Genomic DNA, 17,729 nt, shown 5'->3' on the forward strand with positions numbered 1-17,729 from the left:
GATTAGCCCCTTCGGGGTTAATCGATTCCTGCATGGTTGAGATTCTCGTATGGTGTAACAAGAAGTAACTTTTAAAGCTTCCACACCGAGTAATGAAATATCGGAGCGAATTTCAGCGAGATACCGTATCAGAGGGCGCGCTGCGAACAGGTTTCCGAGTGAGTGCACAGTGCGCGCGTAGAGAAACCTGTTGCTCACACGGGAACTTTGTTAATACGAAAATTCCGATTTTTTGGAAACTTTTCATGTTTGTAGGGTACCTTAATAGATGTACTAGATGTTTTGTTTACTACTTTTTGGTTCGTCAGACTGAAAACACCCCTTAAATTTTAATCTGTATTTTCTATATTTTTATATATTTTGAAAACCATAGAAGGTATACAAAATCTTGGCAATGCAAATATAATTGCTCTTTATGCGCTATAAAACTGTGCAATGAAATTGTTAAAAATTTTGTTGTTTAAACAAATAATTAAACATCTAAACAAAGTTTTACAAGCCAATGAATTGTCATTCTAAGAATTTTTTTATATCTACTACAGTTCTCAATATATACAGTAAAATACAGAAACTCATTAAATGTCAACCCTTTAACGCCCAGACCCTTAAATCGTTCTTTCAAAACTATGAGAATGATACATACGTTATATCTTGTTAAATTCTAGTCAAAAATGTCAACAATAAACCGATCTATTCTTGTTTATTTATTTCTGCAGGGAATACTTGAATTTTTGAATCGAAAACGTTGAAATCTACATTACTACCGGAGAATCTACTAATAGAATTTCATACACTTTCAAATGACTGTTGTTCGGATTTAAAGGGTTAAAGGATGTTCTCACTCCGAAGAATCGCATAACTACCAAAAATCTAAAAACTGCCCGATACCTCTGTATCAATGTCCCCCACAAAAACGTACAAAATTAAAAAAAAAAATCAGATTTTTCAAGTTACCGAAGTTCTCTTGTCATTCCCGCTGCCTCCTATAGGCGATCCGGCTAGAGTCCCGCTCCGGGACAAAAACGTGCGATGCTCGCCGGGCATTCGGTTTAATTTACCAGAACAGCGTGCTCGATAAAGCAGAAACGAACAGGACGCCCGGTGGAATGCTCGCTCGAACGACGAAGCCCCGTATTTACCTTCAAGGGGGTGGAGGAGAACGTTCCCGAGAATTATTTCGTTGGCCCAGGGAGCCAGAATTCCGTGCGCGCACGGGGCCCGGCTACGGGGACGAGAATCCACGGAGAGAGTTCTTCCTGTCCCATCGAAATTCCATGGTGGTCGTGGGGGGAAGGAGGGAGTGGGAGGATTATCCACCCGCTGCGAGAACGACGACAGGAGGGGCCCGTCGCCGGGTATATAGGCCCCGGTAGGCGGTATTTTTACCACACACCGATGACTCTTGCGTTTCTGCCGTTCACGCGTCCTCCTCCGCGATTCACCGACGTGCACGCGCGCGCGCGTACGCACACAATAAGCCGTCGACCCCGGACAAATCACACGCAGACATACACGCATGTAGTGGCGTGCACGCACACTGGTCGTTGCCAGGACCTGAATTCACGTAATTGTGATTAATGGGCCCGCTAATGCGAACCGGGCTGCTTCGAATCGTGTCGGCGGTGACGTCGAACGATTTCGAAGCCCGCTTCGACCGTGATTCCGAAATAATCGAGCGTAGGAGCGATAATCGTAGCTTGGGTTTTATGGTAGAGCCTCTCGTATCCGAACGTTCTGTTATGCGAACAGATGCCATCTTCTGTGGTAAATATAATACACTGTAGTGTTTATATATCGCTGTTTGGAATTAATAGTGGGACAACTGAAAACATTTCAAATTTTATTTTACCGAATACAAGGTCTATATTATGTTTCTATTTTTATTATGTAAAATGGCTTATTTATAATTCCATCAATTTTGCGTCAAAGGGCAGTTCTGTCGGTATCAATCTGGCCTTAGCTATATAAATGTAAGCTTATATTTGATAAACGAACACATAATTAGAAATGTTATAATGCGACGGTAAATTGTTCGTAGCCGTTTCGATGAACTCTGTGCGATACGTTGCACACTCAATAGTGAAACCGTGCACGCGTCTCGGTGGGAAGAGGGATCGCCCGTAGAAGTTTCGTTCGGGCAATCGCGATTACTTTTCGTTCTACCGTATCGCGGGGACAAGAAAGGGGTCGACGACGTCCTTTCCGATCGCGTTGTCAAGATCGTCGAGAGCCAGACGAAGGGATCGTCTCCCACACACCCCCGAGCGAAATTTACGTGTCTACATACAAGTAGCCGATTGACGGGCATGATAAAGTGCGAACGACGATTTGTTCTCTGACCGGTGACGCGTCGAAAGCCCACGTGGTAGGCGTTTGAATTGTTGCGGTGTGAGGCCAGGATCATTTTTAACGCGTTACCGGTGAACCGAGCCTCACTTATCGTGATTGAAGCATTCTCGCAGATTGTGAAACTTATACGAGAATTTCATACTCTAATGCAGGCGTCGGCAACCTATGACCTGCGGGTCACCAAATGACCCATTTGATAATTTCAAACGACCCGCTTGAGTTCTGAAAATAAAGTATAATATATAAAAATAAATTATTAAACATAAACATGAAACAAACACTTTGAGAAAATATGAATAATAGATTAACATTGACCCTGCGGATCGTAGGTTGCAGACGCCTGCTCTAATGTGAAAGTATCACGAATGTGTTATCGATTATTTCCATGATAACAAACATTATTTAACCCTGCTGTTCCTCTCACTTATTCTTAACATTTGTATCTCTTCGAATAAAATTATTTGAAACATTGTAATGATTTGGACATGAGGAATGGGAAATACATATACAAAAAGTAGATGGAACATTTAAGTATACATTGGATACTAGAAATATATATTTAAAAATATAATGTATCTATGGAAATATGATCTTCATTACGTGTCATATAGACCAGAGGAGAACAGCAGGGTGGAATTCGGTATTTGTCTCGATCTTGTACCTTTGATTAAATTCATTTTTTAAATAGCACGCCTGTCAGGCAGGACATTCCTCTGCCATTTATTCTATACTGCTCCAGTTTGTTACGCAGGTTTTGCATAAAAAAATGAGTGAAATGAGGTAACATAGTTAAATAACGTTCTATTTGCTATTATAATATAACAAGAATTAAATATTTACATTATAATTCGTATAGTTAATTTCGTTTTGAAAATCGTCCGGTTCCGGTGGCCAACCCTGTATTATTAAAAGAGCATATATTTTTTATTCACAGTGCAACAATCATTGGTAAAAATAGTAAATTACTCATTCATACACCTAATATACGAGAAGTTATAAAAATTAATTGATTTCTGTTCTGTTTATACTACATCGAAGAAGCTGTATTTAAATGTATATTTATATTTTTTATGGGTTAATTTCAATCGAATTTCGATCATTGGTAAGTTTCTGTTCGTTCCCTAAGTCCTACCTTTCCAGCATCCACATATAATCGTATATACGTAGATTTCCGCGAAATAACGGCATCGAAACGTATCGACGAATTTTTCCCGCTTGACACGAATCCCCCGACCGGAACCCTTTTCTCACGAGGGGGCAACGCACGTCCGCAGAAATCGGCGTGGGAGTTACATCCTGAGCGCGGCACGCTACGACTTAAGCACGTCCAGCTTTCAGAGAATAAAATCGCGGGTCGGGCACGTAATCTTCCGTATATTCTGCCGTTCGCCCGTGGTAGAGGGTGAGCCTAGGCAATCGCGGTTGCAACGGCTAGATAGCGCTTATTTGCAATCATAACGGGGACAGTTTTCTCCGCGCGAGGTATTAAACTCCATTAGCACAGGATATACCGTGGTTACAGTTTCGCTATCTGAAGCTGGAACTATAAAACAACCTTACCTATCCCCCCTAAAATAATTCGTAAACACGTTACGGGAAATTATGAAATCTTTTGCGAACGATTTTCCTGCTGTTGAATGTAGGTGTATCAGATTTTATAAATCGAGCAATAAACTAGTTCGATTAAGCCGTGAAAGATAAGACGGTAATGAAACACCGGAAACGTTATTTAACTTCGAAAGAATTGGGGATATACGATCCCTCTCGTGTCCTGTGTGTTTTGATATTAGTAACGATTATGGTGTCCAGATTATACCGTGTCTCGATGGTGGGGTAACCGGACGTAGCAATATTTTGACGAGTGCAAAATCACCTGGGCGTGAAATGCATGTTATCGGTAAGTCAGATTACCGAGGAAGTGGCTCTCCTAATGCTGAAGTACGACCAAGGGAATGGCGTACGGTTACACACAACACGGCGCCTTGTACCTACCTCTCGGTCTGCTCTGATTTGTTAGGAGCGATACCGGGGTCGGCAGTGAACCTTAATGGGTTATCATTAATCGCGTTCCATATTTTCCTAGTTGCCTAGCCGTCGACTGATCGTCGCTAATTTATCGGTGGCCGGGTGATGGAGCACCTGTGCGGGTTCAGGTTAAACGTGGCTTGGCTCTTAAAACATTGCTCGACCGCCTCACCGTATCGTTCCTCTTGCGAATAAGGGTAAATAACGTCTCGCCTGCGGATGTTTCCATTTTTTTTTAACTATATGGATGGGGTTTCTCGTATGTGGAAGGTAGCACCAGTATTTTCAAACGCGTGTCAATATCGTTGGAATGGTTTTACACGGTCGAACCTTTCGATCTGGAATTTCTGGAAAGCATTCTGGTGATAAATTCTTGCGAAATGAATTAATGATAAGACGTGAGAGTTACAACGTGTCTGGTAATTCACTGTCATTTCGAAAGCGGCGCCGCAACTCGGAATAATTTAGCGCGGGAAAAAGCGAATATGCCCGGTTGCTGGACGAATATCACGAATGATAATGCTCGCTGTGTTAACTTATTTGAACGGTGTAGCGGGCTGATTAAACGTGCAATAATTTCAGGATATTACCGGGTAACGGATTAATGATTTATTATCGTTTTGAGAGGGTATTACCGATGGCTGTTCGTTCGCTGGGACAATCGAAATGTCGTAAATCAGTTAACGTTACTTTAGATCAGTTTATGAGTACCTAATGTCGCGCTGTATCTGCAGCCTCTCATTCCTCTGTATTCAACCGTTTGCATAACGGGAGTTATGCAATTACTTTATTCAACAGGATATTAAGAAAATTTCTAAATTAGGACCTAACAAAAATTGGGCTACACAGAGGTAAAAAACTCTGTAAAAGAATATTAAAACAATTAATTGTAAAGTTTATAAATCGATGACAGAACAACTAATGAGTATTGATTAAGGTGCTAAGGACGTACACCATCCTGAAACGTGTAAAAGTAGATCATGTTTGGGAATTTTTTCTATAGGCAATTATTAAATGAAAATCTTCCAAGTTTTCAGAAGATATAAATGTAGCTTTCAGCTTCAAGAACAATAATTATAAATATTAATATTTAAAGATTAATTTACAGATACTAGGGATCGAAAGGACATTTTCTTTTACTGTTTAAAGAGTATCCTTAGGTTCAAAATGAAATAAACATCGCATTAAAATATATTCAACTTGTTACTGTATTGAGTCACAACCGATTAGATATGCTATAAATGCATAAAATCTGCAGTCTAGTAATTACCGACGAAAAAAAGAATTCCCAAACTTTACCTATTCTTAGATGCCTTAAGCTAGATTACCTCCTTAGTAAGTGTCCAAGGCTTCGAGTAACGAATAAAAGAGCACTGTCGGTCATAAAACAGCTCTATCTGCGCAACCTTGGCGGATTTTCTTGTTAGTTCCATTCATACTTTCGTTGCGCACTGGACCACAGTCAGACCGAGTGATATCAATGACGCGAAAGTTCAAATCCTCGCTCGCCGCGGAGCGAATCTCGTTTCGCAGGGAATGCGAGGCAGGTTAAGCTAGTTAGGGGAACTAGTCTGAGAAACTTTTCTCTTTCCGTATGGCGTGTCTGTCCTCCGGGAACGCTTACTAATTGCACCGGCAGGCGACATCCTCGTGGCTTCCACGGTCGAAAACTCGATTACACCTTCGATACACTTCGTTCTAACTAGGACATAAATTCCTGATACTTATTTTACACTTTTGTTTTGTCACATTTCAACAGCAAATTGCTCGATCCAATATTTTCCGTCGTATAATCTAAATGAAATCGACTGGTTAGTTCGGTTCAGTAAATCTTCACGATATATTCAAGTATTTCAGGAAAAGCAAGGAATATTAATCTACGGATATGAATTAATGATTATAATGTTGAACTAAGGTAATATTCTCGGCACTGAGATTCTATAGCGACGACCTTCTGAAATGTTAGATCACGACCAGGAAAGTGGATTTTCCACTTGTCAAGGGGTAACTATCACGAGCACACGGTGAATTCTTCCATGGAGAGGGGTCGTTCGTATCGTTGCAAAACTGACAGAGGCAAATCGGTGTAAATCGTGGCGGTATCGTGTCGGTGTTCTGATACGCGCACACGTTGCAACCGATTACGTAATCCGCGAGGTCGTGACTCGCACTACCCACCTCCATTAATGCATACACTGTACTAGGTGTACGTGTGGTACTGCATTGCAACGAGCGATTATTTTAGAAATAATTCTTGAGGAAAAGTTATATTTTAAAACTGATCAACCATGATATATTATTTCTTCGTTTTCTATTCACGTATCATCCATATTTTACTACTCAGTTTTAGTCCGTTTTAATTCTCAATATAAACTGAATTTGTGTTTTAATTATTGTTTTATTGAACTGTTCAATAAACTATTACATTACTGTGACTTGAATTAAAATCGAATTAAACAAATATATTTGTCTATAGCTAAATTATAATACATATAAGATATTGTTATCAAACTGATTTACAAATCTCTATGATAAAAAATACACTTAAAAATCAGACATTGACTTCGGGTCAAATTGATCCGAATAGTGCACAGGGCTTAACCCTTTGCACTCGATTGTCTTTTCTGAAGTAACAAAGTGTATGGAATATGGAAATTTCCGAGTGCAATGGTTTAAAGTTTAAACCAACGCAATGAACTCAAGATGCATTTGTTTTGTCTTGTCCTGAATTCATATAGAATCATCATTGACAAATTTTATTATTTGAGAAAAAAAATTGTGAACCGTTTGTACCTGAACAGCGATTGACCAGCAGCAATAAGAAAATCAGTATAATGAACGTCATATTCCTCCAAAAAAACAATACATCGATAAGTCAATGTATGGTCCCCTGTCGTATAATTCATTCAATCATTCGTCGTTGCGTTCTATGATTCGACGTAATCGATATCGATGCGTATAAAGTTCAGGAACGACAGCAAAGTCGACTGGTTCTGAGAATAGCTCGAGAGGGGCACGCCCGCATCGCTTCTGATTTATACGTGGGCGGTTCGAGTCGGGTTCGCGAGGTGTATCGCGTGGTGCTCGACGTAGCGAGAAATCGTCGCCCACGCTGATTGGGAGTACATACATCCCTCTTTGTCGAAGGTTCATCCTTCGTCGAGGGGAATAGAAAACACGCGGGCCGGCACGGAGAGCCCAGATACGTGAGGAAAATATTTCTTCTTGTTGCGTTTCGAGAGAACTCGAGACACCGTACGCTCCCGCGGCATTGACACAGTCGTTACCGTCCGCCACAGCGCACACACGATTGAATTCTAGATTTCAATTAGCTCCGTCCCACTGACAAAGAGTACTTTTCAAACGCTTCTTCGGCTACTTGGAAACGCTTACAGGGGCCTATAATATACCTACCGCTACACTCGGGATGAAAGATCAATGAAAGGCAGGCCATTATTGGAAAACACATAAATGGGGGACAGAGTTGTCCTGGAATCTTGTATTTGAAAGTTTATTCTTAAACGATAGAAATTGACAGTTCAATGTTTTCTTTATAAATTTTGCCTTTTTAAGACAATTTGGACATACAAAGGCAGCATCAGTGGCCCCACAATATTCCTGGCTTCATCTGTAGCACTTGGTGCACTGAACCCAGTATTCACCAGTATGGTCCTTAGAATAGGGGCAGAAGTAAAATAAATATTTTACATCGTCATCCAATTCCGATTCGGAACTATCTTTCTTACCAGTTTGTTTAATGCAATTAAATTTCTCACATACATATCCTCTTTCTTCTTTCTTCACTTGAAGCACCATTGAGTTTTATACAACTATCGAGCTATCTGAAGTCCTGATAGAATCGTCGTTTCCACCGTGCAGTTCATGTTCGATCCAGGATATCGAATTTTCATAAACCCACAGAATACCATATATTCGCGCGTCAAGTGTCAATGGAGTCGCGGGAACCACAGAAATACCGGGTGCAGCATAACAACACGGCAATTCCGACAACACGCGTGACGGTATGCACCAGCACGCCAGTCGATTCGATTCCCCGATTGCGCACCGTACGTTCATTATCGCGTTATCGCCCAAACCTGTAGCTCCGTTGCGTTTCGACGCCGCGCAATCATTCAACAGCGTCACGATGATAATCGCTCGGCGAGACATTAATGAGCCCCTCGAGCCGCGTGGATCAGTTAGCCGCAAGACACAGAATAGATCTGATGTGCAACGAATATTTTTATAGAAGACTGGAAAAAGCTCGATAAACTTCTTGTCTAATGATTCTTAATGGGTTACTGCTGAAACGTTAATAGCGGTAAGAACTAAAAATTAAGAATTGAAAAATGATGATATAAATTTTTAACATTTTTAAACATTTTTGTCGTTGAAATGTATAATGCCGATTTCCGTATGCGAGCTTTAATCCGCTATTTGAGGATATATGAGCATTTTGTTCACCTTGTCGGCAAAACTTTGACAATTTGGCAATGTTTGCCATATTTCATTAGTTATCATCAGTATATCCAGTTGGAAATCTATAACTATATCATACTTTTTTTCTTGCATTTTGTGTGTATACATACTTTAGATTGTGAACAAAATGCTCACGTCAAGGGAATAAGTCAATGAACATGATATCATACATTGCTGTCCCAGTTTATCGTTTTCCAGAGTCCTTTAATGTTAGTTTCAAACGTACCCTTCGTAAATCATTTATTTCTCTTGAATACGATTCAGTGTATTGGATAATTAAGTATCGTTTAACGTATTACACTGCAGGATTCGAACTACGATGATAATCTACATTTCATGCGCACCCATTTAATATCCCTGTCAGTCATTGAATTCAATGTAATTCCCCGAGTCATCGTTCTGGAATTTGCAGACCATGACAAAACCATTGCTTTATTAATTTTTAAGATCATTCACGAGATGTTCATTGTATCAAATTCTTTATTCACGGTTATGTTTTATTCTAAACGAGAAATTTTCGAAATAATTTATAGGAATTTGATAAAAATGGATAAACTGGGTGAAATGTAGACCTAGAAAGTGAACTCGACAAGATACGTTCTTTTTAATGAACATACGATTCGTGGGTGACGTAAGGCGACTCATTCTCTCTTTGCTTTCGCGACAATTTGCACGGGGTTTCCATTATTAGTGCGGGCGCGAATTAATTTCGCGGACGAGCAGGAAGGAAGGCGTAATTCACCCAGTGGCTTTCTACTGGCGTTGCAATTTACTCTGAAATTGAAACAATTAAAGCCATTTTTTCCATCAAGTGATGCAGATTACTGTGCGAGTGTTTGCCCCAGGCCGTTCGTTTCCAGCCGGCAAGAGGAAATGCTTGACTGGTTACGACACCCTAATAACTGAATTTTCGCTAGATTTTACTGGGTCTTACCTTCAGAACAATTCACTTCCGCGCATTGTCGAAATTACCGTTATTTCCGTATCTCCATCCCAAGTCGTTTCCTATTTTCTTCCGTTCTTTACGTAGAGACTTCATACCGTCTATAAAACTATGGATTACCCTTCCCTTTATAAGAAGTTTCTTACTTTCTATGAAACTCTTTTAGGTATACTACTGTGCGTTAATCATTCGACAAAAAAAAATACAAATTGCGACATAGGTGAAATTTCCTAACGTAAGTCTCTGATTATTTTTATATAAATTGACGATCCTAGACGTGCACCTAATATTTACCGATATGTATTAGTAAAAAAGGTTAGAAATTAGTACCAAGTTCAGGAACTATCTTCAGGGACATGACAGACGGTGTGGGTTTATTGCAATGCAATTAATTCAGAAGTCAACCCCCCTAATAGTTATAAAATTTTTGCGTAATATTTAATATTGCAGTGTAATTTGAAACACGACCAACAGCCTCTATTAACAAAACGCATACATTTTCAACGATTTATGACTTTAAAAACAAAATAAAGTGTGTCTGGCTACGTACAGTTTTTTCCACTGTGTCAGTCAATGTGTTAATATTTTGGCCCTCCGCTGACTGATAATCTAGCTACGCCCATGCTAGTGTATACATTTTCCTAAGATCATTCGAATGTACTAAAATCCTCAAAGACAGAAATCCTCCTAATCACCAGCATGTAAAACAGTTCAGTCCGTTTCATGCGTAGTAACAGTTTCTTTAACAGACTCTCGTGTCCATTCGAGCGGACGCGCAAGACATTGGTGTGACACTGGTTTGCTACCAATCAGTCGGATCCACGTCGTGGACGGAAATCCTGAGGAATCACACTAAAGCCGTTCGTCCTACATAGAAATTACCGCGATGGCCCGTGTCGTGGCCGGGTGCGTGTGCAAGTGTACACGCAACTACGTCAACGACAGTATAAAACGGAGTCGCGAACCGACAGAGGAAACGGAGGATTTGTCACGAAGGCAGTTTGGTTTAACTGATCTCATCCGTCTTGTCGCGGGGACGTTGGCTACGTTTGCTGGCAGCTGTCTTCGTCGTTGCCCCGACGACAACGCAAGCGTTCATTGTGTACGACCACTCCGATTCACCCCCACCTCGTCTTTTTCAAACTGAATTGAATCGTCTCGTCGATCCTAACGGGCCAATGATCCCAGACTTTTAATATTTGTACGCGTTACATCTGACATACGTATTGTGTTATTACTTGGACGTGATATTAGATTCAAACATTATACGAATTTTATTAGGCAAAACAAGATTTGGTAGACTTTATACATGTTCCTCATTGAAATACAAGTACTACATTCATATTATATTCAGAATTTGAAGATGACTCTACGAAGGCACTTTTGACTGTCATCTTTTGGATGACAATTTCGTTGAATTTTTTCTGACGATTATTTAGGAATTTTGTTTCAATGTCTATCTTTAGCATATGGAGGAAATGGCCGAATTTAATTCAGTTTAATTCTGTATCTTAATTAACTTTAGTATTTAACATAATTGATTTTATTGATATGTTAGGTGGTACTTTGAAACAAGTATAGTATATTGTCTAATTTTGCAATAGAGAAAGGAGCAATGTTAATAATTTTCATTCATAAAAGTAATGTCAAATATATCTACCAGTAAAATCGATCATTTTATGCGCAACGATCTATAATACTTGTCGAGTTGCAAGCTAGCTAAGATATTAGATTATTTTATTTTCAGATAAATTTTACTAATCGAAGAACACGCTAATAGATTCACTTTTTTGTTGAGAAAATAGTAATTTTATTCCATTTCAACTAATCTTAAGAAAGCTAATGATAATGTCCCAAGGGAACTTTTAGTTTCCATGGTACTTTGATGAAAGTATATTGAAGCTTTTCTATTGTTTCTTTCAATCCATAAGTCATGCACGCATAGTTGTCTGAGAAAGCAGTGTTTTATATACTTCCTACAATTAAACTTCTGTCGTAACCATTTTATGGTCCATTATCTTCAGCCAGACAAAAAACTTGAAAGCGTAACTTATATTCATGTTCAAGTGTGCTTTGAATGCACGTCAAACCCTCCGTGAACTCCACGCGTGTTACCAGTGTCACCGGGTACACCGTTGCGTGTGGACGTGTCTAAGTCGAGAAATGTATGCCATTAAGATGACATTTACAAACGTTAGAACCACTTTCAGCGTCCCACGCGTCACCATAAAAGAGTCCTGATTGTTACGTCACGTGCTTTATTCTATTAACATCCTTTTTATTTGTCCCTGCTAATATTAATTACGAACATCACGCAGATCGATATATCCTTGTCGTCCATTGACCGTTACGGCACACACTATGATTTCCTTAACAATGACCACGTAATTAACTATGGAGAAAGAATAAACTGAAATAGTCCTTACACTATATAACATTTGCATATTGTAACGATCACAGCGGGTTTTTAACAGACTTTTTGAATAGACGCAGACAAAGATCAATTATTATAGTTGTAAAAAGTAAAATGTTTACGTTACTTTTCATCTGATTTTACCAAACAGATAAATTTCTCTTTCATTACAGCTTTTAGTAATTAACCCTGGAACTTTACACTGGGTTCTCAGAAACCTAGTGTGTCATTTAAATCAAGGAATGCGTGTCGCTTTGAGGGATTTTGTGAAAAAATGAAAAGGTTGGTTTTGCTATATCCAGTTCTTTGTTCTATTATTAGACATCATGCTCAGAACATGAAAAATTAATATTTACTGTTGCTAATAAAATGTGAATTTATGTGAACATCTCCAGTATAGTCACGTATGGTCTATATTCTTGAATTACAAGCGGTATGTTATCTCGTATTTTATTACCATTTCGAATTTAATCATCGAATCACTCAAAGAGGAGGAAAATTACGAGAAAGACGAACTTCTCAGCATCATGCAGGATTCTACAATCAAAGGTCACGTAGGATAACGCGAATTCGAGAGGCATCTGACTTCGCGTTCTGTGATAAAACATAAGTACACCGAGCTGGTCTTGTTGCTTTTCCTCCCCGTCTATGTTAAGCAGTTATTTGCTACGTTATTATAGTCGTGACGGTATGTGTGTATGTGGACGGGCTGCTAGGTGTACTTTACGGTGAGCAGGGCACGTTAATCGAACTTTAAGTACATGCTAGGCCGAGTGTGTGATTTAGCACGAATGTTATTTGAGAATCGACATTAATGATTCCAACGAAAACGAATACATTAACGCTGAGGTATACAAATGTATGCAGACCCGAGACTTTCCGTAGACTCCACTTTACAGAATACCAGAGTTAGAACATTCCTAGATACAGTTCTAATAGGAATTATACAATCGTATCGGTTCACTTGTCTTCATTTCACATTTTTTGGTCATACTTTTGTCAAAGTTCGTTCAATAATCTACAATTTCAGTAGAATTACTTTGTTTATTAATGTAGAATCAAATTTACCATTAGTTTTCATATAATTTACCAAATACATCACTTTCTACACATTTACGCCATTTCTCGAGCATTTGGCGAATCCCCTCTCGAAAAAATGATAGCACTTTTGAGTCAGTAATTAATTGTGGGGGTCACGAATTAATTTCTACACCTAATAATTTATAATGGTCACAATGTTGTAGCTACAATAACAGAAACTAACGAACAATGATAACACAAATCGATCGATAGAAGGCACAAGTAGCTCAATAAAGTAGACACCAGCATCAATGTACGTTTTTGTCATAAATTTCTCATAAAAATTCACTTCACACTTCAGAACTGGCACTATCTAAATCGTTACAAAAGGTCAGCATTCTGAAGAACTAATGTATTCCTCGTAAACATTTTCCTACACCGCGTAAAAGGTGCTGATTAATGTCCCGTAATGGGTTCGTTTATCCTTACCAGGCCAAAACAGGATCAAAACAAATGCGTTTGTTCTGTACACCGCCTAAACCCTTGACATTATTTTTCGAGCGATGTTTTATTAGCGAAAGGTCTTCTGTTTTATCCCCGGATTCTCTGTGCCCCCGCACGTGCAAGTGACGCACGTGTGCAGTGGTTCGACTCGTGTGAAATTATTCAGGCGGAAGGTTCCGGCAATGGTTGAGCAGGATGTGCGCGGGTGGTGTTTTCGCCCGCGTGCCCCGTTCCCCAGTTCGGTCGCGTTTAACACCCGCAGTGGGCAAAAGGGTCTACCGATATTTTCGCTCCCTTAAAGGTGCCACCTTTATCCTCCCCGTTCCTCGGTCTCTATCCTTATCTCTTCGTATTCTTTAAGGGGGCCTACACGAAAGTTCACTTTGCACGGCGTGTCAAAGGTTCCCTCCCCCTACCCCCCTACGCCACCCTAGCTGGCGGATCCACCGTAACCCGCGTTCACCGTATTCCGACTGGGCTTTAATTGCTAACACGATAAACGAACGTCAGGTTGCGCCTCTTCTTTTCAACTGTTCGCCTAGGGAGCGGAAATTGTACATACATTTTCGACAACCGCCTATCTTGTCCTTGGTGAAAGGAGATATTACTCTGCCCCTGCCTCGTAGGACGTTCGGACCTTCGCTTCTGCCTTGTGCTCTTGAAAGCGGCGGAAAAAAGTGCTCTGAAAATTAAGGCGTTCGTTGAGCTTGTACTATCGTTTAAAAGTACGAGGGTTGTTCGATAAGTAAGGAGAATAAATTGTTTTCATATGATTTATAAAGTTTTTGTTAATACTAAAATGAACATTGTTCAACTTTTTTCGTAATCATTTGATACAGAAAATTAAAATAATATATTTTTTGGTAATAATAGTATCTATTTACACGTACTATTTTAACTACGATTTATTAGTTGTTATATCTGTTAATAGTGCAGTGAGAACAGTTCTCAAAATCGTTGAATTACAATGATTACAGTTGAAGGAATCAGTGGAAAATTGGTACGAGTGACAAAAACTTTAATTTGAGAAAACTGTGGGTAAATTTAAACTTTAATAGATATTTGTATACTTACAAATATGAACCAATTAACTACTACAGACATAAATATGTACTTATACGGCGAGTAAATTGCACTAACAATCAGTATAACGCATTTCTTGTTTCACCAAATCGATGTCGAATCTACGTGCTAAGTAACAATTCTATTACCCTTTAGTTTATTCACAGATAAACACAAGTTTCCAATGTTAACATCTGGTATGCGAATGTCGTTTCGCAGTTAAAAGGTTAGAACACATTACTATACATATACTATCAATAGAAGACACTTGTACCATTTTCCCTCTAGATAAATATGTCTCCCATATATCGTTTCCTGTACTTATCTCGTTTTTTCCAAAAAATGCACTCGTATAATTTTTCCACTGAACCCCTCAGTGATAATAAATTATACAAATACTCATGCGTTCCTATGTACATAAAGATAATACGTTTGATCTTGCTGATCCACTTATCGTGCATTCCTGAAATCTCAATCCCCATTAATAATATTCATTTCTTCTTTTTTCCATTGTTTCAGGTTTTGTCTCGTGTTCGCCAAGCCCCTGCAAAAACGGAGGAGTGTGCGTGTCATCGCCGCGCGGCGAGTCGCATTGCAAGTGAGTGCATATATTTCATCGTTCTCATTATTGTAATTACGCGTTGTTTCGCAGGCGTGTAGGCATCGTTTGACGTGCGTGTCATGCGATTGCCCGCGAAACCACCGGGTTCAGGCTGCTCCGCGGAATGACGAACGTCGTGGAGTCGTTGTTCGCCGTCTTGGCGATCGGCGGCTGGCCGTCGCGTCGTCGGGCGGCCCCATGGAAAGGGAACGAACGGGAGGGGAACAGACGAAACAAAGATAACGCGCGCGTCCAGGGGATGAGGAAGGGAGATAGAGAAAGAGAGAACGCGAGGGCGAGAGAACCGGACGTTTCACCGCCTCCCACGCGCGAAAAGGATGAGAAATGGAGGAAACGCGAGGAAAAGGGAAGCTAAGAAAGATGAACGAAGGCAAAATGACATAGATACGTTTAGATCAGGACTTGAAAACTGTTGTGATATAGATTTCGATTATTGATTCAGTTCTGAAGAACCTTTATTCTGAGTAATTGTTATAAAGAACATAAATTTCAGACTACAGTAAATTATCAATGTATGTTCGAGGGATTCTCGACATTGACAAAGAGAGGAATCCAGGTGTAACGCCGACTTTTTTATGAGATTTAACAGGGTGATAGAGTTTGGAATTTTGAAGCCAATGATATTTGTTTAGACCCCTCTGGCTATTAGTTTATGAAATATTTAATGTTCAGTGTCGAGAGCCTTCGAGCACTCATTGCAGATGTACTATATCAGCTCCCATGTCAGTTATACAACCGTTTTAGAACTTGTATAGAACCTAAAAAACAACAGTTATTCAGAATAAAGGTTCTTTATACCTGTTTCAATCGGCCCCTTTATACATAACTGTTTGAAGCAATGATGTATTTTTGGAACCGTTTCAAGCCCTGATCTAGACTTGTTGGTCGACTCCCATGTCCCGTTTTTCTTCTGAATATCACTTCCAGTTGCGACAATAAGGTCTTCGATTTCGATAGACTTGTTCCCTGGTCGATTTTTTTATTTTTGTTCGATGCCGATTCTCTTATTCTTTCTTTCTTTCGTTGTCTCTGTTGCGATTAACTACACTCCTGCCGTGTCCTCGTGATCAATACACACGAACGCCAAAGGGAACGCGATCGTCTAGGGGGTAATTGGAAAATTAGCCTGCTACATTCCTTCTCCATTGATCGGCTGTGCTCAGTATGGGGTAATGAGGTCAGAACTATACGCGATTTCCCGGTAATACCTCCAATCGGGTATAATTACACTCACACCATCCGATTGCGCCTGAAATGATACTCTGGCTCACGCTCGGATTATTTAATATATCGACTGCCACAGGTGAACCACGTGTATCGGCAACTTTCATTTCGAAACTACGAAATCAGTCTATATTGTTAGATATTAACACTAGAACTACCAAACAAATCCAAATGACTTGTCAGTGCACTCCTATAACGATGATTTAAACGTTATACCAATACATTTTCTAAGATCTTTGGAACTTTTATTACGATATGAAAGTGAAGAAATTATTTTTTTTTTATTAACTCCTTATTCTTATTTACAATCTGTCTTGGCGACAATAAGCAAATAGAAAGTGAAGAAATTAGTTAATTTATAAGTTTGTGAAATTTCAATAGTTTGCCATGTTTATAGATCGATCAAATTAGACATGCGTTTATCATCGGTAGTAGTGTTAAATAAAGTGGTTTTAGTTAGGGTTTGTCGACTTTAATGGGAACCGGAAGAAATACCGTAACAAATTCGTTGTAAAAATCGTTTTTGGTCTTCTGAGCATTTTGATGGACCATCCTGTTAAGCAGACTGTAGAATGACAAGGGGGTTATTTTTCGAAAACAGTGATGTGAAAAATAATTGTAGATAAAAGTAGGTTGACCTAGCGGAACAATTTGCCAATCATCTTTCCTACTTTTTTTTTAAAGAGAGAAGGGATCAATGTGTCTCCGGTCGCGATTGACCGCACGATTCGATCGCGCGAAATGACGTTCGGACTCGCATCGATAGAACATAATACCAACAGAATGGCGTGGGATGGCATGGAATGAGGTGGAACGAGATGGTCCGGGATCCGGTAATAGCTGTAATAGTTGCCAGTCGTGACCCAGCGACGCATCTAAATTACCTTTATCTCGAACCCTCGTAGGTTTCACTTTTGTATCAGTTAGCTCGACACCTCTCCGTTGATCCGTCGTTGACCCTCTTATTGGTCGGCCCACGGGTTATGCAAATGGTGGCGGAAAATTTGGGAGTCGATAATATCGAGCGACTGGTACCTACACCATCCTTTCCGACGAACGCATAATCGAACGTCTTTTCATTGTTTACG

General features: G+C 39.7%; 1 protein-coding gene across 1 annotated transcript in view; it reads left to right on the forward strand.

Annotated features, from left to right (window-relative positions):
- The window catches only part of LOC107190032 (neurogenic locus Notch protein-like), a 220,560-nt gene that overhangs the window by 35,334 nt on the left and 167,497 nt on the right, over positions 1-17,729 (forward strand). The window contains exon 2 of the mRNA XM_015578747.1: positions 15,315-15,393. Within this exon, the coding sequence (XP_015434233.1) occupies positions 15,315-15,393 (79 nt within the window). The remainder of the gene's footprint in view (positions 1-15,314; positions 15,394-17,729) is intronic.

The sequence above is a fragment of the Dufourea novaeangliae genome, unplaced genomic scaffold (assembly GCF_001272555.1).
Source record: "Dufourea novaeangliae isolate 0120121106 unplaced genomic scaffold, ASM127255v1 scaffold172, whole genome shotgun sequence".
Classification (NCBI taxonomy): domain Eukaryota; kingdom Metazoa; phylum Arthropoda; class Insecta; order Hymenoptera; family Halictidae; genus Dufourea; species Dufourea novaeangliae.